The 27,676-nt window shown below is 39.5% G+C and overlaps 1 protein-coding gene across 6 annotated transcripts in view; it reads left to right on the top strand.

The window, feature by feature from the left end:
• The first annotated feature begins 449 nt into the window (after positions 1 to 449).
• Positions 450 to 27,676, top strand: part of ZNF608 (zinc finger protein 608) — a 106,389-nt gene continuing 79,162 nt past the window's right edge. For 3 of the 6 annotated variants that reach the window (XM_086867149.1, XM_086867151.1, XM_086867152.1), the window contains exons 1-2: positions 450 to 807; positions 3,920 to 4,966. In XM_086867149.1, coding sequence (XP_086723275.1) covers positions 4,082 to 4,966 — 885 coding nt within the window. In that variant the 5' untranslated portion in view covers positions 450 to 807; positions 3,920 to 4,081. Of the gene's footprint in view, positions 808 to 1,264; positions 1,361 to 2,216; positions 2,957 to 3,919; positions 4,967 to 24,771; positions 25,155 to 27,676 lie in introns of those variants that run through there. The other 3 variants (XM_086867150.1, XM_086867153.1, XM_023944414.2) reach the window with 3 other exon arrangements.

Here is a 27,676-nt window from a genome sequence, read left to right as displayed (position 1 = left end):
GAAACACGATTTGTATCTGGCTGCAGCAAAGAGGCTCGGCGTAGGCTGCGGGCTGCAGAGCGAGGGGCTGCGTGCGTGTGCGTAGTGTGCGTGAGAGTGCAGAACGTGTGAGTGTACAATGTGTGTGTGGGGGGGTACAGCGTGTGTGGCTGTGAGGCTATCGGGCGTGTGTGGGGAGGCACAGCGTGTGCGGGGACACAGCATGTGAGGGTTCCGGGCGTGCGTGCGGGGGTACAGCGTGTGCGGCTGTGAGGGCTGCGGGCGTGCGTGCGGGGCACAGGGCGCGAGTGCGGGGGTGCGAGCGGGTGCGTGTTTGTGTCTCTCGCCCTCGCCGGCAGGCAGGAGGAGCGGCGGGCCAATCGCAGGGCCCGGTTTCATAAAAGCTGGGCGCTGATTGGCCGGCAGGGAAAGGGCATCGCGAACAAAGAAAAGTCCCTCTCAGGTACCGCGCGGAGCGAGGCTCCCACTCCCCCGCCTCGGCCGCTGCCGTGGGGGCAGCGCCCCTGTCCCCTGTGCCTGTGTGTCAGCCTGTGAGGGGACAGACACACATGCCGGGTTTGCCTTCTCTGCCCAGTTCTTATTTTTATTTTATTTTGGTTTCTTTTTTTTTTTTTTCTCTCTCTCTTTTTGTCGTTGTTTTATTTCTAGAAAGAAAGGAAGGTTCATGATACCTGGTGCTCTCTTCCTCCAAACACAATAAATCTGTTGAAGACATTAGAATTTTTTTTCCTAAAATAAAAAGCGGCTGCAACAAAAACACACTCAATGCAGTTAGAAGGAAAAGGTCAACTCGATCCAATACAGACCGTAAGTACGGTTGCGTGGTGTGTCTATAGCACTTAGAGGGGATTTTTTTATTTTTTTCTCTGCAAACGGGAGTGTTAAAGAGTTTTGGGAGTTGAGATAACTAGGGTTCTTGGGGATTTTTAAAGGAGGAAAAAAGAGCCCCCAAACAATCTCACAAAACAGGGTGAGTTATTTGAGGGAAGTAAGAGGGTGAAAGCACTGTAGCCACACAAATCATACTTGACGGGGTACTTGGGGGGCGTTAAAGCGTAGTGCCTTTTTTGGGTTTTAACTAACCCAGGGCGGGGGGAGGAGGGGATAAAAGTGACACGATTACAGCCAAGTCTGCATTGCTTCCCCGCTCCCCCCCTCCCCGGCCCCGATAGCGCTCGTTAGCAGGAGCGATGGGGCACCGACAGACCGGGAGGCACCTCGCATGTGTCACACCGAGACACCAGAAAGGCTGGAGCTGGGGGGCGGGGGTGGGATCGTCCGTCGCCGGCTGATGCCTCGGCCGCTTCCACCGCCGTCTCGTTCTGCCGGCCCCGAGGCGCAGGGAAGCGAAAGCCCTGAGGTAAAGGCGCCTCCCGGGGAGGCGGCGGGGGGCTCGGCGTTCCTGGGGGGCACCCCGGGGCTCCAGCAGAGGCGGCGGGGCCGGGGCAGGGCGCGGCCCGCCCCGCCGGGTGTGTGAGGGGCGGCCCCGGCCGCGCTCCGGCCCCGCTCGGCGGCGGCCAATGGTGCCCGGCGGCGTCACGTGACGCGGGCGGTGGGCCCCGCCGCGCCTCCCCTCCCCCCGCCCTCCCGCCACCGGCAATTCATTACGGCTTTTAGCTTCCCATCGCCCGCTAATTAAAAATACTAAGCTAAAGCTCCGAGACCGTCTGACTCGGGCATGGGGGGAGGGAGACACAGGGAAGGGGGAAGGGGCGATAACGGTAGACTGCGAGGTTTGCTGAGACAATAAGGTGGGAGCGATCTGTCCTGACAAAAAGGTCGTCTGCTTTATCTCCTCGGACTCTAATTACTGAATTACTTACCGCATGACTGACTAGCCCAAGCTCACGGGTTTTCCGTTGTTATTATTTTTTTTTTCTCCCCCCAGACAGCAATTCGAAACTGATACGTGCCTATGCTGATTTTTTTTTTTTTTTATTACTATTTTTAAAAAGCGCTGATCTAAGGCTGGGGCGGGAAGGAACGGACGTACGGACGGGGACAGGCACCCCCCTCCCCGAAATCTTACCCCTGGGAAAATTTAGTTCGTTTGAGAGCACGCAGTCCTTCCTCCACTCCCACAAAATGTTTTGATAACCGGTTTATCAGATCAGTGATTCCCCCCCCCTCCCGCTCCTCCTTCTCTTCCTCGCCCCCCTTCTCCCCCCTCCCCCCTCCTCCCCCGCCCGTTTCCCCTCAAGTTACTTCAAGAAATCAGATCTGTCAGGACGGGCGAAAAAAATGCCACTTCCCAACTAACAGGCGGAATCCAGCCCAGATTTTCAGTCCTTTCTTCTTTTTTTCCTTCCTCCCTTTCACTAATTTATCCCGATGTTAGCACATTCTGTCTTGTAACACCCGGGCGCCTGTAGGTTTGTTTCGTGGGATCATTACTTACTGATCGGGATGGCTCCTAGGTCCGGGGCTGAAGACGGAGTGTGAAGTTGGGGAAACATTTTTTTTTTCTTTCTTTCTTTCTTTCTTTGTTTTTAAATTTTTTTGCTAATATTTTTTTTTGTTTTTTTTTTTTCTTTTTTTCCTTTTTAAAAAAATATTACTGTGATGATTATTACCTCTCGGTGCTTATTCAGGAAAAGCAAACAAAAAATCTTGTCCTTGATGCTTCACTTCTGAATGTGAAATATTACCTCCCAGCTCGTAAAGTTGTGAGGCACAGCATTTTTTTTTTTTCTCTTTTTGCTTTGTTCTTTTATTTTTTTTCCTTAAGGAAGGACGAAAAAACCTAAACAAACAAAAAAAAAAAAGGACTTCTGATTCGTGTGCCAAAGTAGGGGGAGATATGTTATTGACCGATTTATACTGGCTGAGATGATACTTGCTTTCTACTTCATGATCACTTGCTCTTTAAGTAAAATGAGGCACAGAGTTGTTGCTGAGACGAGTGGGAACAGCATTTTGATTTGCTGGTTTAATTAAAAATGATAAAGGATTAAAGGTAAGCATTATGCATATATATGTATAAATATTTCGGCAGTCGACTGTAAAAGGGAGAGATCCCTTTAAAAATCGTTTTAACTAAGCTTTGTCAAACACACACTCATTTGCGGTCACTGAGGCCACCTTGGTGCAGATCACTTAAAGTGTATGTCTTAATCAGTTTCCTGTACAGTCAGTAATACTATATTTAACAGACCTAACAATTGTGTGACCTAGGAATACATTAGAGCTGCTTTTAGAACTGTTATCTTAAGGATTTTTTTTTTTTAAGAAAAAGAATTTTTATTTCTTCTCACCTTTTTTTTTATTATTATTTTAACTTATGGACTTTAATATTTTCCAGTAAACATTTGAGTTTGTAGGTTGTTGTTTTTAACAGAAGATGTATTGTGGCAGGGAAAATGAGGTTTCCCACTTCCCTTAGCACTCTCCTCCCCCACCCACCCAAGAGATTAAGTGGAAGGGGGGGTAAAAGATAATACAGGAGACTCACAAAACTTCAAGGGTCTGGTTTAAAGCCACAAAATCCATGGAATGCAGTGAAGAGTGAATCCGTGTCCTTCCTTTTCTCCTTTTCGTGCCTAGGTGGTGGTCCAACGGGTTAGATTACAACATGTGCTCCAACAGCAAGGCACCACGTCTATGACTGTATTTCCTGAACTTTGTGGATTTAAATAATGTAGATAATTTTTGTTCCTTTTTTTTTTTTTTTCTCTTTTTTTTTCTTTTTCCCCTTCTTTTTTATGGACATGGGTTTTTAAGAGAAGTTGTGGATATTGGTATACAACTAGATTAAAAGTGCTCATTAGGAAAACACCATAGCCACTGCCTCTGGCTTAACTTAAGAACGTGGCAATGGTGAATGTTTTCGCTCCCCCCTACCTTGCCCCCTCTTTACTGAGTGACGTTATATTGTGGTAACACCCAGACAGGAAATACTTGACTTTTTCCCTCCTCACAGGACAACGTGGATGTGGACTGCAGGTTGTGAGCCTAGACACACCTAGGGGAGGAAGACAAGAAGAGTTGAACTTAAGAGAGAGCCCAACGGAGATAAACGAATGTCCCCACATCTCCAAAGGAAAGTTCATCGGATTTTTACTCTAGAGATCTCATCTTCAGGATGTCATTGAACACTTCCACTGCAGGAAAAGGTGTGGATCCAAACGCAGTTGACACTTATGACAGTGGCGATGATTGGGAAATCGGCGTCGGGAATTTAATAATTGATTTGGACGCCGACTTAGAGAAGGACAGACAGAAATTTGAGATGAATAATTCTAATACCACCAGCAGCAGCAACACCAGCTCCAAGGATTGCGGGGGTCTGGCTTCCAGTGGGGCTAATGCTACCTCAGCCTTAGCTGATGGCCTAAAATTCGCTTCTGTTCAACCCTCTGCTCCCCAGGGGAATTCCTCTCACAAAGAGACTAGCAAATCAAAAGTGAAAAGGAGTAAAACTTCTAAGGATGCTAATAAATCTCTGCCTTCTGCTGCCTTGTATGGGATTCCTGAGATCAGCAGTGCTGGCAAAAGGCAGGAAGTCCAAGGGCGCCCTGGAGAGGCAACTGGCATGAATTCAGCACTGGGTCAAAGTGTGAGCAGTAACCCAAACGGCAATAATAACAACACCAGCAACACTACCACCGTGTCCTCTTGTGGGAAAAACAAAGAGGAGAAACCAGGTAAAGCCCCAGGCAGCAGAGGCTCCAAGAGGGATAAGGATGCAGGAAAATCCAGGAAGGACAAGCAACATGATCTGCAGCAGGGCCACCCCAATGGCAGTGGGGGTGGCAATAGCCAAATTCCCTCTGGGCATCTCTATGGCTTCGGGGCCAAGGGAGGCAGTGGTGGAAGCAGCAGCCCCTTCCACTGCACCTCCTCTGCTGTGGGGGAGGTGAGCAAAAGTACCCCGGATTCAGGGTTAATGGGGAACTCTGTTTTGGTAAAGAAGGAAGAGGAGGAGGAGGAGAGCCACAGGCGAATCAAGAAATTGAAAACAGAAAAGGTAGGACAAAGCTCCTCTCCACCTCCTCTGTGTTTCCCCATGTCTATATTAAGTGTCCCATGAGTGTCCCATGACTGTATGTCTGGCTCTTTTGTCCTCTCTGCTGTGTATTTGTGACATGCGTATGTCCTTCCTCCTTCCCTTAAAAAAAAAAACAAAACAAAAAAACCAAAAAAACCCCAAAACCACAACAAAACAAACAAACAAAAAACAACCCAGCGACCTCTTTCCTATGTGGAAGATCCCATGTTTCCAGCGTGCTACTCTTCCTTGTGATTTCTTCTCCCTGTCGTCAGACCTGGAGAACGTTTCTGTTTTGTCTGTTCGTTTTAATTGCACTTGCCCAGAAGGAGGAACGCAGAGATGACCCTGACTGAGCTGTCCCCAGTTTTAGCAGAGAGCGGCAATACCAGTGGGATGGCATGTGTTCGCAGGCTGGTGTGAATAGATCAGGCTCCTGGCACAGCAGGTCTTGTATGTGCTGATTCTCTTCCACAACATCTGCAGGCATTTGTGTCCATTCCTCTCCCAAAGTGTAAAGGAACCCTTCTCCCTTCTCTGACCCACTGCCTAGAGCTGAGACTGCATTTGGGGGAGGAAATGGGAGCTATCGGCAGAGACCGGGGCTCCGCCGCTGTGCTTCGTGGAGACGCAGGATGCTTTTTGTGCTGGGGGCTTCCGTGGCACTGTAGCCTAGAGGCCCCAGAAGCTGCTGTAGCGACTGGGAGGAAGGAGCCAGCAGACAGGCAGTGCCTCTTGTCTTCCTGGAAGGAGGATGCTGGGAGGAGGGAAATGCACCTTGTGATGAGAATGGTGTGTGCAAAACAGCTTTTGGAGCAGAGTGGAGCAGTTTTTCTCCTGTCTGGGGGAGTTTTCCTCTCTGAGCCATGCTGGCTCTTGGATTTGAATTGCTTGTTTGTTGGGCGGTTGAAATGTGTGAAAAAAATCAGATGGGAGTGTGTGGTTTTATTCCTTTCTACTACAAGGATGCTTTCTGTATGATTAGATGAATAGATGGCTGCTACTCTATTCTTCGGGAAAGGTGGAGGGGAAACCTTGTTGTCTTTTGTCAACTGCTGGTTCAAGGATGTTCTGGTGTTGGTGGGAGTTCTGTCCCTAGGGCAGAAGCCATCTTCTGGGGCTCCAGAGGGCGAGTGTTGGCCCAGGATTACAAGCACGGCAAATTCTACAGGTTGTTAAACAAAGAGAACCTGGTCTGCCGGAAAGCCAAAGCAAACCAACACCCTCCAAATGAACAATCTCAGGGTGTTAGATTGTGACTGTCTTGTCAGCTGTTGGTCCTAAATGACCTGCTTTTTCAACTTCCCCGAGTGAATGTTCAAAAATGGGGAAACTTTCAGGTCGGTGTTAACTGTATGGACTGCAAGTGTCTGGGAGGGCTGAAGGTCTCAGGGAGTCAGGAGTTCTGTCTTATGACTGGCTACCAGTTTTTTGTATTTCAGTCATGAAGCTTCTGTAATACTAAGTCGACTGGTGGATTAGATTTGTGTGTTTGTGATATCAGATATTTGGTTAGTATTGGAACATAATTCCAAGGGATTCTGTTCAAGGCAAGGAACAAATTAAATTTCATATTGTATGCATATTATTGCTTTTAAGATAGCATATCTATGGATGAATTTGAATGAGCCTTATGACCTTGTCTAAATGCAGATGAGAAAACCAGATTGCTGTGTAATTCATGTGTGTATGTTTGCATTTTGATTTCTGAAAAGTGCTGTTCACGGCAGAAAGGTGTCCAAAAATCTCATGGTCTCTTTATTAACTTAGTACAGTAGGCATTTACTTCTGTTGCCAATAGTCTTCAAATTGCAGTTCTCTAATCTGTTTTAACTATCTAGATAAATTGCCCTAATCCGGTCTTCACAATGGCTGTGGTTAAAGAGTCAGAGCCATTTGATTGGATTCAGTGGCTGCCTGGAATGTGGGAGGTACTGCCCTTTTGCAACCCCCTTAGCCTTTTAATCTCTCAGCCAAATGTTCACATTCAACAATTTTGTTTAGCTGGCAATCTGAACATTTCAGTATCTCAAAGGCTGCTGCCATGGCAACAGAGATTAGAGGGTGGTGTGGTTTCTCCCGTTTTTGTGTTCTTTCAACTCTCTAGTCACACAGGAAATTGTATGAAGAATCTATATACGTACGAGTAATCTTATGTGCAATGTAAATGGGATGGCATGCAAATTCAGAGCAAACACGTATGGAGGAGTTCAGCGTCAGTGGCACACTCTGTGTGTTGTAGATGTCGCTCCAGGAGGAGGTCTGGAGCTTGCATTTCCAGCAACAGCCGCTGCTGTTGGCACACATCGACTTTAATACAGGCTTTGCACATCAGAGTCGTGCAGCCTTGGCCATTGTCTGGCACAATGGTGTGCTTGCTATCTTAAGTAACGTCCCTTAGCGTTTTTCTTAGCCAAGAATGTTCCCTTTTAGAATAATAATAATGATGATGATAACGGCGGCGATGATGTAGCTTGTTGCTGGTAATGGTTGATACTTTAAGTCCAGACAGTGGCAATATTAGTAACATTCGAGTGTTCCATGTTTGTTATTCTGCTTTTCTCTCTCCCCCCCCCCCCCCCCCAAATGATTAATCGTCATTGGAAAGAATTCTTTAAAGGTTGTTGAAGTGTTATGGCTTTGACTGTTTGTATGCTCGAACATATATGCCATACTTGCACAAAGCAACTTGTATACATAATTTTCAGCCTGCATGTTGAAATCAATGTTCAGTTATCTTACTGTTGTGCAGGACATGCCTCATGAATTCGGAAGTTTCCTTTTAGAATCAAATGAGTTCATGACTGCTGATTCAATATCTACACGTTTTTATATGTGGTGTGGAATATAATACTGCATTTGTTTACTATTTGTGAAAAGCTTAGAGCAGATTCCCAGGAGTTGTAGTCACTATTTAGCTTTCGCAGCATGCTTCAATTCTATTTTTAGTCTATTTATTATGTTTCCTTGCTGCAGAAAGTCATGTAAAACATGATAAATTGAATCTTATGAAGCCTAATTAAATCAGTGACTGTGTTCTGCTGGCTCTTTTATGCAGAAACCGCAAGTATGTTGTAAAAGTTGCCACTCCCCTAATATGTGGATAAAGTCAAAGTGTGCTGTAATTCTAAGATATTTGAGCTATATTTGTGCAGTCCATTTTGTGGCTAAGCCACCAATGACATGTCTGAATAAGTAGCTTTGACAGGTAGGCTAACCACTCCTAAGATTTTTGGTGTTAAAACCTGTCTCCATTTTCCATATCTCATCCATACGGTTTTTAGCACAGTTACTGATTGTTTGTCAGCATGAGCTCTTCATCTGTTCCAGCTAAGTTTTTGTATTTTTAACAGCTGCTACATTGAAAAATGATCAGAATAGCTACAAAATTTGCTTCGTGTGCATGGCAAGGAGATTTTTGGAATTCATTCAGTGATAATTTGCTCTGATATATGGGAAAACTTTATTTGGTATGTGAATATCAGTATGTTTACGTGAAATTAATGTCAAAGATACAAAGCTGTAGTCAGAAGGGTTTAGTTACAGTTCTAAATGTATCAATCTAGTGATACTCCAGGATGGAATTTTTCTTTCTTTAGCTTAGTCTTTCTCATTAAGACTGCATTTCACATTTGAAAGCTGTCTTTAGCAAATTAACATGTTGGCTAGTATTATTTATCTTCACTTTCTTTGTTGTGTTTTAGCGTTAGGATTTGAGAGTGTTTTGTTCACCACCAGGAATCTCTGGGTGAATTTTACCTAATGATGTAAATCATTTAAGTACATGCTTTGATTAATGATGTTATGGAGATATGCTCTTCATGTACTTTTCTTGCCAGCCTTGTGTGTAGTTTATTCACTGTGAAATAAAAGGGCAGGGAGGTCACTTGCTGTAATTAAAGAACAAAGTCTATTGTTGTTTGACAGCAAACTGTTTTGAAAGCTACATAAGGGATTTAGCTGTTAAAAACATTGATAAGTATGGGTGTCTAACAATAAGCACAGCTCAAGGTTCTTAAAGTTCTGTAGTGCTGTCTAGTAGTGTGACGGTGCTTTTTGAGCTGGGTGAAGAGGTGTTGCCCTTTGGCCGAGGAAAGCTTTCCGTGTGAACCTGCTGACCTCTGCCAATATGTATGACCAGATCTTCTATTGAATTCCTGTGCAAAGCAAGAGTTAGTGTAGCACAATGGAGGCTGGTCTAGAACATCTATCAAACAAAGTAGGGAAGCTGATAACCATATTCGGAACTACTGGAAAAATAATTCACTTTGGGCATTAGTAATTTTACAATTTTAATAACTTCGTAAATACCCAGTAAAGAGGAAAGAATTGATTGTCCAGATGTCATGAGGTTAACCGTGTTCTCCATGTTAAAGGGCTTTCCTGCAAGACTGTTTTAATTATAGCTATATAAAGACTTGTTTTTCCAAAGTAGCATTTTATAGTCCAATAAATGAAATGTATGTTAAAAGTGCTAAGCAAAATCTCCCGTAACCATAGAGGTGTTCAATAACCAGATTCAAGTAACATGGAAAGTACCATCTGTTTCTAGTTTTCAGCATAAGCGTAGGAATTGAAAAGCTGAGATTTGCTTGTATTTTTCCGACTCTCTTTATTTTTTTAATTATTATTATCATTATTTTAAAAAGTTCACCTGGCACTTTATAGAAGCTTTCTGAAATGCAATAATACAGGAGAGACTGTGAAAACACATGTTCGTACATACAGTTAACCAGTTCCACTTTCATTTAAAGAGATTTCCAGAAGCTCAGTCATTGAAGAATTTATAATAGTGAATCACCTCCTGCAGGCAAACACAATAAGGGTCAATTCTTCAAAGGTCTTGCTATTGAGGTAGAACCTGATTTACTCTGTCTTTCCTTATGAAGTAAAACGAAGGGGAAAAAAACCCCACAACTTCCCCCCCCAGCAATAACAACAACCAAAAAAAACCACCCCATCCTCTTAGCGGATAACTTTAGCAAGCTCTTATCAGGCACCTAATTGCATATGATAAAATCATTGACTAAAATTTTCCATCCAGACTTTACTGCTGTTCAGTGAAGTGTTCTAGAATTGTTGATAGGGAGAAAATCACTCTTTTAAAGATAACTTGTTCTAAACTGTTAGGCAATGAGATTCTTGGCTGCAGCCTATGAGCCCTGGATAAAACGCCATCCGGCCTTTGTTTGAGGTCTTTTACTGAAGCTAATGACTGGTCTTGTGCCGCCCTGAGATAAATGACATTATCTCTGAGTGGTCTGACAGGAAACAGACATGTTAATGGTGAAGCTGCGGGGAGGATCTGCTGTAGTTCTGACAAAAGAGTAAAGCTTGGACCCCTGGTTGTGATCATTAACACAGAATGCATTCCTTCATAATTGGGAAGCTATTTTATCGACAACAACGTAAATCAGAAATCTGAAATCTGCAGGGTTTTTTGCGTGGTAAAACTGATGCCTTTTTTTTTTACCACGTAAGAAATGGGTTATCTCCATCGTACTGACATTAGTGGGAGAGCCTGGGGTCTGCTTTCTGTTAACTGGACACGTCCCTTACACACTGAATGCAGGTTCCCCTTTATGTGCCCTGTGTCATCCATGCGATTTGCATTTCTAAAAGAATAAAAATACCCCAGTGTTTCTTGACATCTTATACTTTTAGTGATACATCTGATACTGAGCATGTTTTACAAGCATCATCAGGAGTATCGTTGTAGAAGTAATAACATTTCAGCTGTCCTTCGCCTTTACTTCCATTTTGGATAAGGGCATATATATATTTTGGATTTCTGTCACCCACCCTTAAAAAAGGTTAGATTTCTTTCACAGCAGTTTAGGCAGTTTTGTGTTATTGCCCCATGGTCCATAGTTCTCAAATATGGAATCCACTTTTTGAGTGGCATGTTCCAGATTTGTTCCACGGTATGCAGTTGGGATTGCTGAATGTAAACAGGTTTTAGAGTCTCCTCTGATCTGAGCTAAGATACTTTGTACAAATGATCCAACAACCAGGCTATTATTTTTATAGTATTCTTAATATTGTACCAGCTTTGTAGTGTATATATGTGATATATGTGTAGTGTATATATATGATGTTCTAATGCACATGGTGATATATTTCTATGCTTCCTGAATGGCTGGAGGTTGTCTGACTTTTTAACTGTGTTTCCTTTTTTATGACAGAAATATGTCTTGCTGTGAGTCCTCAGATAGGCTCACACCTGTGGATCTGTGGATAGGCTTCAACTGAAGGGCTGGCTGTATTTTTTGCTAAAAACTAGCATTTGTTTTAGGGTGTTTACACATCAAAGAGTTATTTGTATTTCTTAATAATCATAGAATATATATTGATATTTTTTTAAAAAATGTGGTCTGTACATAACATTTCCTGTTGGGTGAAAGAAAGCAAAACAGTCTTTCATGAGAATTTCTGATGATGTCATAGTTGCAAAAAGTAAATACCCGTTTAAAAAAATCATAAGAGTTCATATATATATATATATATATAATGTTTTATAAACCTTTTTCTCTTTTTGTACCACTGTTTCTGCTAGGTGCAGCTCTTTTTCAGTGCAGCTTTTCACCAAAGTGAACAGTAACACAACCTATCATTTTTTAATAAGCTTAAAAATATGTTTGAGATGTGAAAATTTTAATAAATACAATCATCAGTTGTTACAGCAGGATTTGAGGGATTTTCTTAAATGAGATTTTAAATTACGATTTTTAAAAATTGTTACACTCTTTGTTTAATACCACAATTTACTGAAGGCAGTGAGTAGCCGTTTGGGCAAAGAGGAAGGCCAGAGAATGACTTTTGGTTGTGCTGTAGGATTTCAGTAAGCACTCTGTTGCACTTTCTCTTTTAACTCTTACAAAGTGGTCTTGGCAATTGGAACAAAGCCTTTACATTTGAATGAAAGGTTGTAAAACTATTCAGAGCAACTTGACTGACAAGTAGGTTCTTTGTAATTTTTTTTTTTATTTTTTTTTTCTTTTTTGAAAAAGAGAAACATCAAGGAGTGGAATAGGTAGTTTGCTCTGATGCCCCCTGTACTTATATGCTTCCTTGATACATATACTTATAAATGTATAACACTGCTTGATTAAATAGTTCAAGCGAGTGTTCAGGACAAGTTGCATGCAATGAAATAGGAATCATGTCTGTTAAACAGGTTTTCCAACCCTAGGGTCACTATGGTGTTGATTAAATTTTCTGAAATCTTAAGCCAAAACTGCGAGTAAAAAAGTTGTGTTTAATGACAGAGATTTATAGTATGACTGCTTTTACGATACAAATACTGCTAAATCTCAACATGAAAGGACCAACTTCTCTAGCTTCTGCCTGTAATACCTATTAGGAATTAAATGTGAAGCTCTTTGTTTCACTGATTTTGAAGTGAAATTGTGCTATGTTCAATTATATGTCCTTTATGGTAAATCTTCATCAACTTATTAGAAAAAAATGCCAAACATTTGGTTCCCGTGTCTTCTCACAGCTTCTGATTCTTCCTACCCTAAATCTCACTTTTGTGCACAAACACAGCTTGGCTGAGGTGTTTGTCTCCAGAGAAACTACACCAAATAATACTGGAAGGAAAATGACCTCATGAGGATGTTTGAAGCATATGCCAATAGTGGCGTGTGAATTCATTTTTTTGCAGTCAAAAGAGCAAACTAAAATCTATTGATTGTGCTTACTTGGTGTTTTCAAAACACTAGCATTCTAGTTGTTGAGTTGTCTTGTCATGTTAACCAAGAGGCAGATGGCATAACACCACAGAAGTGTATTTTTACTTAAAAGAAACTTTAGAGGTTTTGATGTGTTTTCTTTTCCTCTTATTTCCCCGATGGCTTTTTTTTTATTGAAGAGTAACATGAGGAGACCTGGTAGCAATTTTATTGCTTTCCCATAACAGTTTGAAATAATAGGTTGCTCTTTGGTTGCCAGTCAAATTTCTACCAGTCAGCTTGATTCTGCTTTTTATCATGTGGTAGTGGAATATAAAAAGTATATGTTTGTAGTTTGCCCTCAGAAACTATTTTTTTCCATGCTTCAATTAGCAACAGAAGACTAAGCTCCAATTGGTCACACTTTTGTAAACTCTCAGAGTTTGCTTTCTTCATTCTGATAAAAGAAAGCGCCAAGTTTAGGCTGTGTTTCCCAGGAAATTTTGAGGCACATCTGGCCTATTTAACTGTGCTCACTAGACAGTTTGATTTTGCACACATTTAGTCATTTGCATTATCCATTGAATTAATTCAGGGGTTTTGTTAAGCCCATCCCCCCGCAACACAAGTTCATGCTATTCAAATGTCACCTTTATTGATGAATTTCAGTGATGCTGTGCTGAACTCTGGTAGAAATAGGTCTGTGGGTACCATAGTTGCTTGTTACGTAAGCATAGCTTTCATAGTTTTCACCACTTCCCTCAACCAGTAAGAAGAGTGAAAAGCAAACTGTAATCTCCTTTCTCATAGTGTGCAGGGCCAAACCAAATTATTTTTGGATTTCCTGTCACCTCCTTGGCTGATTTCTGTGGATGGCTTATGTTAAAAGCAACAATAATGTTTGAATTGGAAGGGTTTAGTCTTTGGGTTTTCATTCTTCATGGAGAACTGTTTATTTGAGTGTGGTTCGCCACACTACATGGATAGTACTACCCAATCTGTGCTTAATTATAGGCTTGTAGCAGTGAAGTAATGGCAGTATTTGCATGTTTCAGGGTTTCATGTTCTTGCCAATTCTTTCTTTTTGAAGCAGGGAAATGAAACTAGATCTGTATCTCTTCAACCAAAGGTAATAGTGAGAAGCAAAGACAATTAGAAATGGACCTTGTTACTTTGTTGAATTTTGTTCTGCTGGTAGGATTTTAAAATCTGATTTAGTAAATGTTGAGGCATTTGCTTGCACTGACTGCAAGGATCTAATATTCAGGAGTATTTATGGATATCATGAACATATTTGATATAAAGTTCTGATGGTTAATTTTTGCTATGCATTTAATGTTAGGCACTATATGTTGTATTGCACTGGAGTTCTGGAATTTGAAGGAAAAGTACTGCTATATTTTGAGAACAATGAAGGTTATTCCACACCCAGTTTTACATAAAATTAAAAAATACAACATAATTTGATGTTCTTGCCAACTTCAGCCAATATTAAGATGTAATATTATGGAATAGTGTTACTAGTTGCTGCTTAAGGAGAGGGTTATGCATACACATGTGCATGTATATATATCAGTATAGCTATTCATACACATACTGGAGGTGTGTGTACATATATATATATAGATAGATAGATAGATAGATAGATATACACCCATGTATGTACATACACAAAAAAAGAGCTGCTACTGTTTTATAAATACAGCAACTGAGTTTTGGCTAATAGTTTTATTTACATTTCATGTCCAGATCTTTTAACAGTCTTTCCTGTGATGCTGCAACGGATGCCAAGCACTGAAGGAGAAAGCTAGCAGCTGTTTCCATTACAACATTGGTATATTAGCCTCTGCACTTTATTTTCATTTTATGATCTCCTTCAGCCTTTCCTAATCACCCCCTAAAAAGGCTTTTCCCCTTCTGCCTCTGATTTATCTGTCTGCAGGGTTCTGTGTTTTTCTTAGCTTTAAACATGTAAAATCGGTGTGGTTTTTTTTTTCCCCTTAAGAGCTTAATGCTTTGACTCTTACCCACACTGAGCAAGAGCTTACTGTCCTTTTTCAACTCAAGTAAGTAGTTCCTTGTGTTATGTCTCTGTAATCCCTTACTTGAGATGAGTCTAGGTTGCAGAACAGGACCTACTATGACCAATTATATTATTCTTGTAACAACTTGAGCCACTGTATGATTTATAGTTTCTTTTGCACGCCACCTGAATAGTGTTTTGTTCGTTCTTGCTCTTTCCTTCGCCATCTCTCTGAAAATAATTGTTTCATGGCTGTATGCTCTTATTGCTGAGATACGACTGAAAACTGCATGCAGTACAGTGAAGCACATTCATTTTCATCTAGTACCCGTTTATTGCCTTGAGCACTGTAAATCTGTCAGCTCTTCACGATGCTTTCACCTCTTTCTTCATTTGCTCCAGCTTCTAGTTTGACAATGTTCCCCTGAGGCAGAATTCTAATCTGCTTCCAATTAGTTGCAAAATGTGACTCAAATTTCCACATTATGGCTGCTGTTTTACTTGCACGCACACATCTAGAAACAAATTAATGCTCTTGAATATTTATTTTTGAGCCTTCAGATTTACTCTAGGTGGAAAAGTTGCCAACTATATTCAAACTACATCCAAGATTCATATTTTTTCTCAAACTGGAATATTTCTTAAAGGTTTTAAATGCCTCTTACTGCTTAATTTTCACAAAACCTTTTCAACTGGTTGGCAACTATTGAGGGTACATTGTATTGCGATAGATTAAACAAGTTAAAAATACATATAATTAACATTTAAATATGGATGTGATTGCTGTGTCAGTTCAAGGTAAGAGGCATTTATTTTCTGCAGGGTTAGCACTTTTTTTTTTTTTTTTTTAACCTTTAAGTAGTTTTTCAGGATGAACATACATACCTGACACCTGTCTGACTGCCACCTATTATCTGCAACTTAAGAAGTTGTCATTTGACTGGGGGGAGGGATGGAGACCTGTTTGATCTCTGGTGAGTCTTAATAGGTACAGCTAATTAAACTCTTTTTGTATGGACCTGTGCTTGTGTATGCATCCATACACATGAGTGCATGGGTGTACATTTAAAATATGATACCTTAAATTTAGAGGGTTTTCTTGTAGTGTTCATTCTCTTATGAGTAGCTACAGTAGGAATATATTGTATTGGGTTGGGAAGAAGTGAGATTTTGAGTGGAAAGTGTGGAAATCAGCACTAACACCCTGAGGAGAGGACTGGAATCTAATGGGAGTCAGAACTTCATTCCTTATTCAGCCAAAACTAGCATTAGGTGCTCTGTGACAGTTCTGCCCTATTGCCCTAATGCCTTATGTAGTTGTGTATGTTGAGAAGCACAGAGTACTTAATTCAAATATACCAGCAGCTAAACTTGTAGGTGAAAATCTTTAGTGGAGATTAGCACTCTAAAGCCTGGCAGATTGATGTCAGCAGCCGTAATAGACTTTAAATAGGCTTGCAGAATTTCATTGGGAGTATATTGCTGAAATTGAAATGGCTAAGTACCAGTCATTTCTAAATGAGATTTACACCTGTAAGTTTATCTATCCACCTACAATACTTATTTAAAGTATTAAGTATTAAAAACATACAGACATGTTTTTAAAAAAAATATTTAATTGCCTCTACTGGCTCACACTGAGGTGGTAGCCTGCTAATCCCATGTTGTATGTAGAAACATCTTCATGAAGGCAAATAGATACATGTTGTGTTTTGATTTTAATGCTTGAGAACTTATTTTCCAGAAAGAACAAAAATTTGAAAATAAAGGAAAATTATCTTGATGTTATTTTCTCTTGAGTCATCAGTGACTTTTAACTTCAGAGATGAAAAAGCTAACATGTTATTTTTTTCTCTGAAGGTTTAATTTACTCTAGTAGACTCCTGTGATTCACAACATCGTTCTATAAAGAAACAGTATTTGCAAACATTGTGAAATGCTGCAGTAGCATGGCATTTTTTTTCATACAACATCAAAGTATTTGAGGTTCAGCTTTGTAGCCATGGTGAATCACAGTTCCTGTGATTGTCAGTTGTTGATAAAAAAGTACACAGTCAATTAAAATTCGAGTGAAATGTATGTATTCGTAGCTAACAATAACTGACTTTTTAAAAAATATGCCAAGTGAAAAACCAGGCCAGGACATAAAAAACCACCCCCACACATCATCCACCTGTATGTGTACACACACACAAACATGCAACTGCACATTATTAATTTTTCAGGCAAAAATCACAGTGCTTCAGAGAAGCATTAAATGCTTTTGTTGATAGCTTATAGTTTTATAAACTCTAAATGAGCTTATTGCCTTTTAACCAGCACTAAATAATAGAAGAACCTATGAGCCTCTACATTGGACAGCAGCCAAGCAGCCGAAGAAAGCAAGGGGAGAAAAAAAAAAAAAGAAAAAAGAAAAAAGACGTGAATGGCTTAATTGTAGAGCAAATCATTTGTTTACAGATTAAGACCTATTTGGTAGCTAAATCCTATGGACAAGAAGGTGAAAGAATGAGGCACTAAGGTGCAGGAAATGAGCTTTATATTTTGTGCCTAAGTCCTGCTATTTTTGCCTCCTCCTAAAGCAGAGGAGACAAGGAAAAAAAATGAATTGTTTAACAGCAAAGACTGCTGAACAAACTGCACATATTAAGTTGGAACAAAAGAGTGGGAGAAGGGAAGTGTTGGTGCACTTAGGTGCTGACAGGAACCTGACAACTGGAGCTGCTTCCAGCTAAGGGGCACCAGTCTGTGGCAAGAAGAGCTGCCCTATTTTGTTTTCCTTTTGAATGGGGTGGGGGAAGAAATGCTTCTGTTAATTTGAGCAAACATAATACATTTTCTTAAACCTCTCTCCCCAATATGCCATTTGGTTTGCTTACTAGAACAGCTTACCCCCCCTTTTCTTCTGTCTTGTTTTTTCTCCTCTCTCCTTTTTAAGAGCAAGTTTTGTTTAATAGGCCTTTGTTTCAGTATCATAATTAATTAGCTGACAGTTCAAATGGTTAAGAAGTGCTTGTGGTTCCTGCTTTATTGTTGTACAACATTTTTTTAAAGACCCACTTACTGGTGGCCTGTAAATTTGAAGATATCGTTTTCATGAGTCATTGGTTTAAAGATCAAAGCCAAGAAAGCATTATAGCAGAAATGGAGTAGCCTCTGCTGTAAATGTTGTTTAAGCTTCTTCAGTTAAAACTCACCTTTTCAATAATTTATAGCCCTTCAAAATTCTTACCTTCTGAGTTGAATTTTCTATGACTTCTCTTTGTCACTTCTGAGAAAGTGAATTTACAAAGTCTGAATAAGGAAACAGGTCCATAGGTATGGAAAAGAAAACATTTTATTTTACAGAAAATCCCTGCTATCAGTATCTTGGTCAGCAAAGCCTTCTGAGAAAACAAGTTGTGATTATTTGTGTAGAAATAGGCTTTGATTTGATCAGATTATAAACCATTTGAAGATTATATTTGGCCTACGTAGAACAACTATTCATCTTCAGTGGCTATAGTAATTTACATGGGAAAAAGAGTAGATATAACTCAGTTCAGTAACTTGTGTCTGGTCATCTCTAGTAATAAAATACATTTTTAGTTTAATCCCCTTAATTTATAATAAAATGGGCATTTTTTCCCTTTGGCTAGTGTCAAGTTTGTGTAAAGAAAAATTAGAAGATGTGTGAAGAAAAGATCTTGTCAGTTGTTCTTATTTGAAATGCAGTATAATAATAGGAAAGCTTTTAGTGTGTAATTATATTGAGTAATTTTCAAAAGGGACAAGAAAAAAGTTAAAGAGCTTCAGGTGTGACCTTTTAAGTGCTTGGCAGTGCTGTGCCTTGTTTCTTTACATATTGCTTGACTGAAATTCACTGATGTGATATACAATGTTGCACTCTGCTTATGAACAAAGAAATAGAGTGTGTTGCCAGTAGGTTGTGCAATTAAGAATATATCTCCCTCAAACTAGAGTCTACTAAGTAGCAACTTAGAGAAAAACATTCTTAATAGTTTTTCTTGCTTCAGATTTTGTTTCTGCTGCAATTTCCTGACCACAAGAATGTGTGTACAAAGATAGTACATGGAAAAGTGCTCCTCGCTGAATTCCCTAGTAACGGGCCACTTCACCCATCCCATATAGGCACAGAAGCCAATTGCTTCAAAATGAGCAGCGGCATGAGCACTGACATCTCTGCAAGAAGAATGCTGCTGTGGAAGTTATGTAAGACTTGTGTCCTCTATATGCAAACTAATTATCTACGTATTTGTGTATGTTTACACCCCTTTGTATTCTCCATAGGCTCTGAAATGACTGTCTGTGGAAACATTAAACCAGGCTGTTACCTGATGTGTTTGGTAAAATGAGCATTGACATACTTGAAGTGACTGAAAGCAGTATTCTTAATGACTATTAAAGAACTTTGCATTATGTGCATGGGATTGTGATTTGTTCACACTGTACTTTAAAATCTGTATAATGTATAAAACCAGTTTGTAATAAGAAACTTGCAGTAGGAAAATTTAAGGCAAAATAATAGTAATTTTTGCATCTACTTACACATATATAATTTCCTGATTATTATTGCTTCTAACAGATACAGTTGGTCTTCAGACTGCAAGTTAAAAATTACAACATTGAAATAACAAATGAAGTTTCATAAATTTTCAAAACAAAACTGCTTCTTTTTTTTTGTGTGTATGTATACAAGTCTTAACTACCAGTGGACAAAATACCTCCAGGGTAAGTCTTTAATTTTTGATCAATATTGTGAATATCGAATATTTTTCTTTACCAGTAGTACCTTACCAAGTGCTTGATGGACTTAATAAACTTATTTGTATCCTTGGTAGAATGAAAACCATTACACCAGTGATTAAGTTACACCAGTGGTTAAGTTGCCCTGAATGTGGGTTTCAGTAAATTCAAAAGAAACGTCGCATTCTAAATTAACAATTAGACAAAGAAATAATTTAATCCTAGGATTTGGAGAAATTTGATAGAAATTTGTCTTACTTTTTTGTTATTGTTGTACTGGAAGCCAAGGGGCTGGTAATAAGCCCTTTGACACTTTAGCTCATTAGGATAACAATAGCTCTGGATAGTATTTATGGTGTCATAAGAGCTCATTTTTCTTATAATTATGTTTATCAACTTTTAATTCTTTCCAGAAGAGCCACACTAATACAGTATTACTTTCAAAATTGAAGGGGGAGTTGGTGGTGTAACTAGAACTGACAGATTTAAGTATTTTGTAGGGAAAAAGCCTTTAAAGTTCAACTACAGAGGTTAGAGCACAGTTTCCTCTGTCTTGTTTGGCTTGCCACTGTTGTACAGTAAGTCACTGTGTTTGCTTTTGTGAATAAAAGTCAGCTCCACAGATGAGGAGTGTGACACTTCTGTGGTTCATTCCTGTACTTTCAGTATTTTCAGTCTTTTGACTTAGAGAAGGTCAGTTTATCTGGAAACCTCAAAACAGTACAGCAGGTTTGTCAAGTAATTAGGTTAATTTCTTTCAGTTGTTACTAAGTTTGTAAATCTTTTGCTAACAGACCAGGCTATGAGCAGAGAGGAAATAGTACTTAGAGATCAAATGAAAATCTCCTTTCATATTGCAACTTTATTTAAAATCAAACTTGTAGCAGACTTTAGAGTTGAATTACTGTATTTGTTGGTTTGGGGTGAGAGCAAAGCATCATTACATGTCTTTGGTGTAGGAAAACACATTTCTTTTTGTTTGGTTTAAAATAGGCTGCTCTTAGAGGAACCAGTATATCCAAGACTAACTCCTGTTACAGCACTACAGAAGTTCTTCAGTCTGATTTTTCCTCTGTGGAAGCGGGCTATAGTAAATCTTGTTTTCTTCAGTTCTGGACACAAAAAGTTATGGTTTTGCTCAGTTCTCCCACAAAAGGGAACCATTGCACAGTGCTCATGCAAGAGTGTCTGCACAGGTCTTGGCTGTACCTCAGTCTTTGCATCTGGATAAGCAGTGAAGCTGTATCTGTGACTTGGGTAGGAATGGAGCAGTGCCAGGACAGAACTGGAAGCTGATGACCAGAGCGTGCTTCAGCCTGCAGGTATCAGTGGAACAGTTTTGTTAGGTTTCTGAAAATGAAATTTGAGCTGTAATCCTGTGCAGGGTTCTAACAGCATCCACCCAGAATACTATCAATACATATCATATCATATATCAATACATACCATTGAGGAGTATTCTCAGTGATGGATTCAGGAGGATTCTATAAGGTGGGACATTTAGACTGTGGTTTGAAATCTCCTGGATAAACAGCAATTTGTTTTAGAAGTAAGCATTACAGTGCATGTTTTCTTTGTGAATGCCATCACTATTTTATGTATATTCTTTCTCCTTCTTCCCTTTCTTCCTTCTTCAGTAATAATGAATGATTATTCCGTCTTCCTGAATTTGTGAGATACTATTGTTCCTTTCACACTGTAGTGCCTTTTAATATTTTTCCCATCTTATTCCACACTCAGTGTTAGTAGAAGAGGTGGAATATAAGAAGAAAAGTTTCCTCAAGACTCAGCTGTTCATTTGACAGGTTGTATATGAAGTCAAGTCTCTGATTCCATGGTGTACTGTCTGTCTCCCCTGTTGTTTCTGTGAACTTATCAGCTGGTTACAGAGAAGAGAAACTATTTCCAAATTTATAAGGAAATGTGTTGTGAAACCGCAAAAATGTACAGCAGTCTCAAGGGTAAGCTGTGTATCTGGAACACTTTGTCAGGGCTTTCCTTTTTTGAAAACTTTCATTAACCTGCACAGACTGCACTTGTAGAAACCTAATTGCTGAAATCCCTGTCTCTGTTAGCTGTCCTGCTTTGGAAATCTCCATCTCTTTAGCAACATTTGAAATTCTTATCTGCCTGTCTGATGCCTAGGTGCTCCAGATATTTCTAGGAAGAATATCACAGATGATGAGAAGGACAGATTTTTCAGGCATAATGGTCAGAGTTGGAACTGCATCAATCATTTATTGAAATAAATGAAGCTCACTTACTCACTTAGATGAAACGCTTAAGTTCTTCATTCTTCAGGGGAAGTTGTTGTTTTTGTTTTCTTTTGTTTTTTGGGGTTTTTTTTGAGTGAAGTTGGGGCAGGGCTGGAGACTGAATGACATCTGTTACCTGGTCATGAGGAATTTGCAGGTTTTTTGTTGTTGTTTGTTTCTTGTTTGTTGTTTTTGTTTTGTTTTCTGGCCACTGTTTCCATGTCACCAGACTCTGGAAAACATTTGCTGCAGCTGGCTCAAGATAGGAACAGCCTTGTCTTTGTGTTTAACAGTCTTTCGCTCCTTCATTTGTCTGTTGATTGTCTTGTATGCCCAATGAATTAATTTATGATAACCTGTGGAAATAGGTAAGCATACAATTCCTAGTACAAGTGATGCAATTTGACAGATTCTGTGTTTAAGTGCAGATCTCTGCTGTTAAGGGAGCCAGGTGTGACGTTCTTTTCCTCTGCATTTAATACACTTAGATAGCTTTCCATAAGATATTCAGTGATGAGGAAATAAAAAATCACATTTTTGTAAAGGAATAGCAAGTAAATGAATGCAAGCTTTTGGCAAGAGAATGGCAGTCTCTCCACTGATTCTGTTGCCAATCTTGCAGCACAAAAGTGATTCAGCTTCTTTCTGGCTGTGGCCTAGGCCAGATACTGTTGATGGTGCTGTGTTTAATGCTGAAATGTAGCTCCTGAGTAACCATAATAAATCAACAAACATTTTTAAGTTCCTTCCTGTTGAATGTGTTTTCACAGTGCAGAAAAGGCTATGGCACTAATTGCTGAAGAGTTATTTTTTCTTTCAGTATGCCAGCATTTCCATATAGATGCTTATGTGTGTAGTTACTTGGATTTCAAGCTACTTTCATCTAGAGAAGCCTAAGAAACACAAGAGATGTATATTGACTGTGTAAGTACTGAGGAATGAAATCAAAACACTATCTTTCCTGGTTACAGTTAACCTCTGGTTGAACTCTTAAGTGCTCAAACTGGCACCAGCCCCATTTCTTCCAGAGATTCCTCGTCCAAAATTGTATATACAGATAATGTGGGAGTTACTAGGATGATGACAGATGCCATTTACAGGGCAGCGGAGGGCTAGCTTGATTGACCTGATCCGAGAAATGCTCTTTAAGTAGTTGTAGAGACAAAGGTATTTAATGTGTGAGACAAACAAGCCTAGTAATGACAGTAGCTTCTGGACCGTTCTCCTTTGTCTAGCCTAATTAAAGATCCCCGAGAGTTGTTTTATGAGCTATGTATTGTGCAGAGAGCCATAGTTACTTCCATAAAACTAAGCTTAAAGAGGTGTGCATAATTGGGAGGAAAGATTTTAGTGGGCTGGGTGTGGCTGCAAATGTTGAGCATAGAGAAAGGGAGGCTGTCTGTGGTTTGCCTGCAGAATCTGTGGTTAATCTAGGGGATAATAATACAGCCTTTGATTATCGGTTTCGAAGTACAGCGACATACTGTTTGTTCCCAAGCTGTTAACTTTCTGAAAAGTCACTGTATCTCAGTTAATTAATGATGTTTATAGGATCAGCATGTTGTCCAATAAGCAAATCCTTCACAATAATTAAAATGTGAGTGTTATAATCTTAAAATACAGTTATCTGACCTTTTAAAAGAACGGCGTGTGTGCTACTCTGTGCCACTGTTGTATTGAATTAGAAATCAAAATCTAATAATGAGTATATTTTCTCTCTAGTGAAACTAAATGTGGAGCTCTTTTCCCTGTGCGGCACTGCTGTTACAGTCAAAGGTGTTGTCAATATTAAAATTTAAATACCACCTCCTCTTCCTTCTCCTCAGTGTGATAACCCACCCTTAAGGGGAAGGTGGGTCATCACATCCACTCATCATCGCTGAATAAAGTTGTTTTTGATTGTAACTTTACAGATTAGCAATTCCTTAGTCCCCATATTGCTCTCCAAAGCACAGAGGTAGCCTAAAATGGCTGCAGATTATGATGTATGACTGCTCTTGTGAAGCTGCAGCTGTGAATCTCAAAGAGGATGTAACCATGCAGAATCGCTCTTTTAGATGGTCATTAGCGCTGCATAAGTACAAGCCTCTTTTTCAGACAGCATTTATTCTTCACGGTTCTTCTACTAGTATGTGATGGCAATGTCATTTGCCAAGCATTGAATAACAATGAATGTTTTATTGAAGTACAGTATTCTGAACCAGTGCTTTTTTTAAGCTGTTTAAGTGCTTAATTTTCGTTTGACTGCTCCTTTTCATGCAAATGTGAGTGTAGCAGAAAAATCCAATACATCCTCCTCCCCTGTGCTTGTATGATGTATTGGACTAAGCTGAAGGCTTCTGTGTGGCAAAAGGATACACAGCATAATTTATCAGTTATCCACTGGCATGCTATCCTATTCCAGTTTTAGTTGCCTTCATTTTCTTTAGAACCAACATGTGCAAAAAACCAAACCAAACATAAAACACACAAAATTTTTCTGTGTGTTATTAAGAAAAAACCGAAGTCAAGAAACAATATCTTCCTTGCCCCTAGAATTGCCCTCAAAGAGAGGAAAAATTAAGCACAATAGTATTTTTTTTGGTGAATGAAAAATGGAATTTGGTCTAAATATTTCAATGCATGGTTATTTCACTCATCTTGCAAGGACCAAATTGCACTTGGAAGCATTATTATTTCATTTTTGAAGAGCAGGTTTTTGGTGTGGTTAACACCTAGAACTTTGGCAAGATTATTTTGAACAGGCTAGCACTTCCTTTTTCCATTATGAGGATCTGAAGGAAAGCTCATGTACCCAATGTGCTTTGTCCTTTTGAACATCTGGCCCCTTGTTTTGATTTGTGAGCTATCTTGAAAATCTGGCATCAGTTCTGGGGGCTAAGTTTGTGAGAAACGACCCCTCACTTTTAAAATTTCAAAGGTCTATTAAGGCAAAAATGAGCGGCGCGCGACCGTCAGTCACACGCTCACCCACAAAATGGCCGCTCCGCCTCTTATACCCCTGGTGTTGCGTCAGGAAACCCTGGCCCCGCCCACAGCCTGTCAGTCAGCTTCTTCCTCACTGTTCATTGGTGAAAGCTGATCTCTGGCATTTTGATTGGAGGTCAGGTGTCCCCAGGCCACGCCCCCTAGCAGCAGGCCTTTCCTGCTCACAAGTGCCCCATGCAAGGGCGCAGGTAACTCTCCTTCCCTCCGCATGTCCTGGACACCCCGGCTGTCCGGTGGCGGCTACAATAGCACACTCATACAGCAGTAGAGCTTCTCTTGGCATCCACACAATGTTAATCCCTTAACTGCGAGAGCCAATCATCCTCTTACCCATCTACAACAAGTTCTAATTAGATAAAGTACACCGTCTGGCCATAAGCTTTGCAGTACACTGAGGAAAGGAAGAAGGGGGAAAAAAAAAGCTGTCTTCATTTTACAGTCAGTGAAATTGAGACGACGAGACCATAGAGTTACTGAAAATGGTCAGTGTATTTTGATACTGAATATTGTCTTCAAAAGTGCCTACATATAGACCCAACCAAATGTCTCTGTGATCTCAGAATTCCTAGGTTTTAAGACTACAAAGCGAGTTCTGACATTGTGGCGTGAAAATTAGCCATGCCATGCCATAGTGCAATACGTGATTGTATCCATTCCTGTATTATCATCAGACTCTTTACCATGGTTTGGGAATACAAAATAATTTTTAGTTGTTTGGGGGTACAACAATAGATACCGTGTTTGTTCTATGGAGCAGTAAGCAAATACTCAGCAGAATTCAAGTGCTGTGACACTAATTTTAATAAAGTGCATGATCATTGTCTTCTAATTATAAACAATATTGAAAGCAAGTGGTCAGTCTCCAGGCAATACTCAAATCAATCCAGTGTAGGGTAGCTTAAATTTGATTTCTTTGCTACGTAAGAGAGGATAAATTTCTATATCATGCCTGTTGAGATAGAGAAGATTGTATTTATCTGATTCTTTGCCATTTTTTCCTCTATAGAAAAGTTAGGTTAAAATGTAAGAATGCATATGAAATTGTTTGCTTGTAGTCAAAGATCCACTAATTCTACCTCTGTATCTTGGGTGTATGATTTTTCTAGTGTCTGTGTGTTTGTGCCTTCTTTGTCTGTCCTCAGACGAGCAATGCATCTTCAGGTATCTTTGATCCAGTCTTTTCTGGTTGGCCATTAGTCATGTTGATTCTCCAGTGATAAAGCAAGCTTTCTTCTCAATGCAGTTTTAACAGTTCAGCATCAAGGTCTGTCACATAAACAGTGTTGACATCAAAGAATTTGCAAAAATGTGTGAATTTGCAAAAATACAAACTTGGTAATATTTTGCCTTTTGTATTTGAGGGAAAGGAAAACTGAGCAGGTTGATTTTAATGTCCAAGAGGAGGGAAATTCCAGAAGCAAAAGAAAATGAAGTAACTCTCTCAAAATTGGAAAATAAACATGTCCTCAGTTTCAGTATCTAAAAGTAGTATTTGTATTACTTTGTTCACAGGTTGGCTTCGAACTAAAATACTGTTTACATACACACTGAGAACTGTTGCCAACCAGTGCACTTTTTATATTCCTGCTTTAATCCATTTAATCCATCCAAGAGTCAGTCCAATGCGAAGGAAAGGCAGCAGAGGTGTAATAAACACTGATTTAATTTTTACAGCACAGTACATTATAGAACTATAAAATTGTGTGATTAGCCAACTCATTAACACTGTCTTAAAGGAAATAAGTGTTTAGAGCTTGACACACTTAGTGCTGAAAACCTTTTTAATAGTAAATTTGAAAAGTAACCAGTATTGCTTGGAATAAGGATTGTGCTGCTGTGCATCATCAGGAGCTCCATATTAGGGCTGTCATCCAGTTATTCCATTCTAATGCATTACCTGTTTTACAGCTCTCCTGTCTATACTGTTTTGACACTTCCTTGAGAGTGGTGCCATGTAGAACCTGCAGAGCACTTTTAAGTCACAAAAGTAACTTAATTGATTTAAGTACTGCCCTTCACTTTATAAAAGGGTTTATTTTCATTTACTCTTTTGTCCTGTGTTTATTAGTAGTGACTTAGAAGGCATAGTGAGAGCCAATATAAGAGTCATTGCAGTCACCCAAAGTCTGCTTTTCTGGTAGAATCCTATGGATCCAGATGCTGAGTTAGCTGTTTATGCTCTTAACATTTTCAGTGATGATTTAAGAGATCTAATAATCTGGTATAAGACACCTGAAAATTTCTGTATTTTTTGTACAAAGACTGCTTTTTTTTTCAGAAAGCGTGAAAATTTTTCTGAAAATTATATATTTGAGCTGGAAATTTAGAAAGTCTTGACCCCTCTGTAAAAGTCTAAAAAATAACAGTCTTTTTAATTTTCTAGATACTGGGAGGCCACTCCTGTCAAACTAAACTCATCTCACTTGTTGCATTAACTTCAGCATTTGGTATTAGTTTGTATTGTTCATTCAAATTTGAAAACAATGTTAGAGAATTCTTGGAAAACAAATTTACTGTCTCAGCCAGCTTAACAAACACATGGCCTCTTAATAAATTATACTTCTTTGAATCACATTTTTTTTTTTTTGGGTCATTATCAGTTATACAATGGTTGAATAATTTTCTTGTTTTAATGCTGTGCTTATAAAATTACTGCTTTGGAAGAGGTCTGCCTGATGAGTGTTTCCCCAGGTTAGCTTTTAAGTCACTGAATTGCAAGATCACACCATAGAAAGAAAGAGGAACACACTTAAAATTAAATCTAAAATTAAAACCTTGACATGTTTTAGGGTGAGGCTCATAGCATGATGTTCTTTTTTGGGTATATTTCAGACATAATCTTTTAAAACAGATCTAGTCCAAAAACACATCTAGGACAAGAGAAAATATATTTCTAAAATTGTGTCAGCCATTAAGCTACGGGTGATCTATATTTAAGGACCTGTTGTATTTAAGACATTGCTTTTGCTGTGGGAAAATAAGTATAAACCTGAGTGAGCAAGGG

This window comes from Cyanistes caeruleus, chromosome Z (assembly GCF_971803275.1).
Source record: "Cyanistes caeruleus chromosome Z, bCyaCae1.hap1.1, whole genome shotgun sequence".
NCBI classification, from domain to species: Eukaryota; Metazoa; Chordata; class Aves; order Passeriformes; family Paridae; genus Cyanistes; species Cyanistes caeruleus.
This window is presented reverse-complemented; position numbering and strand designations above follow the sequence as displayed.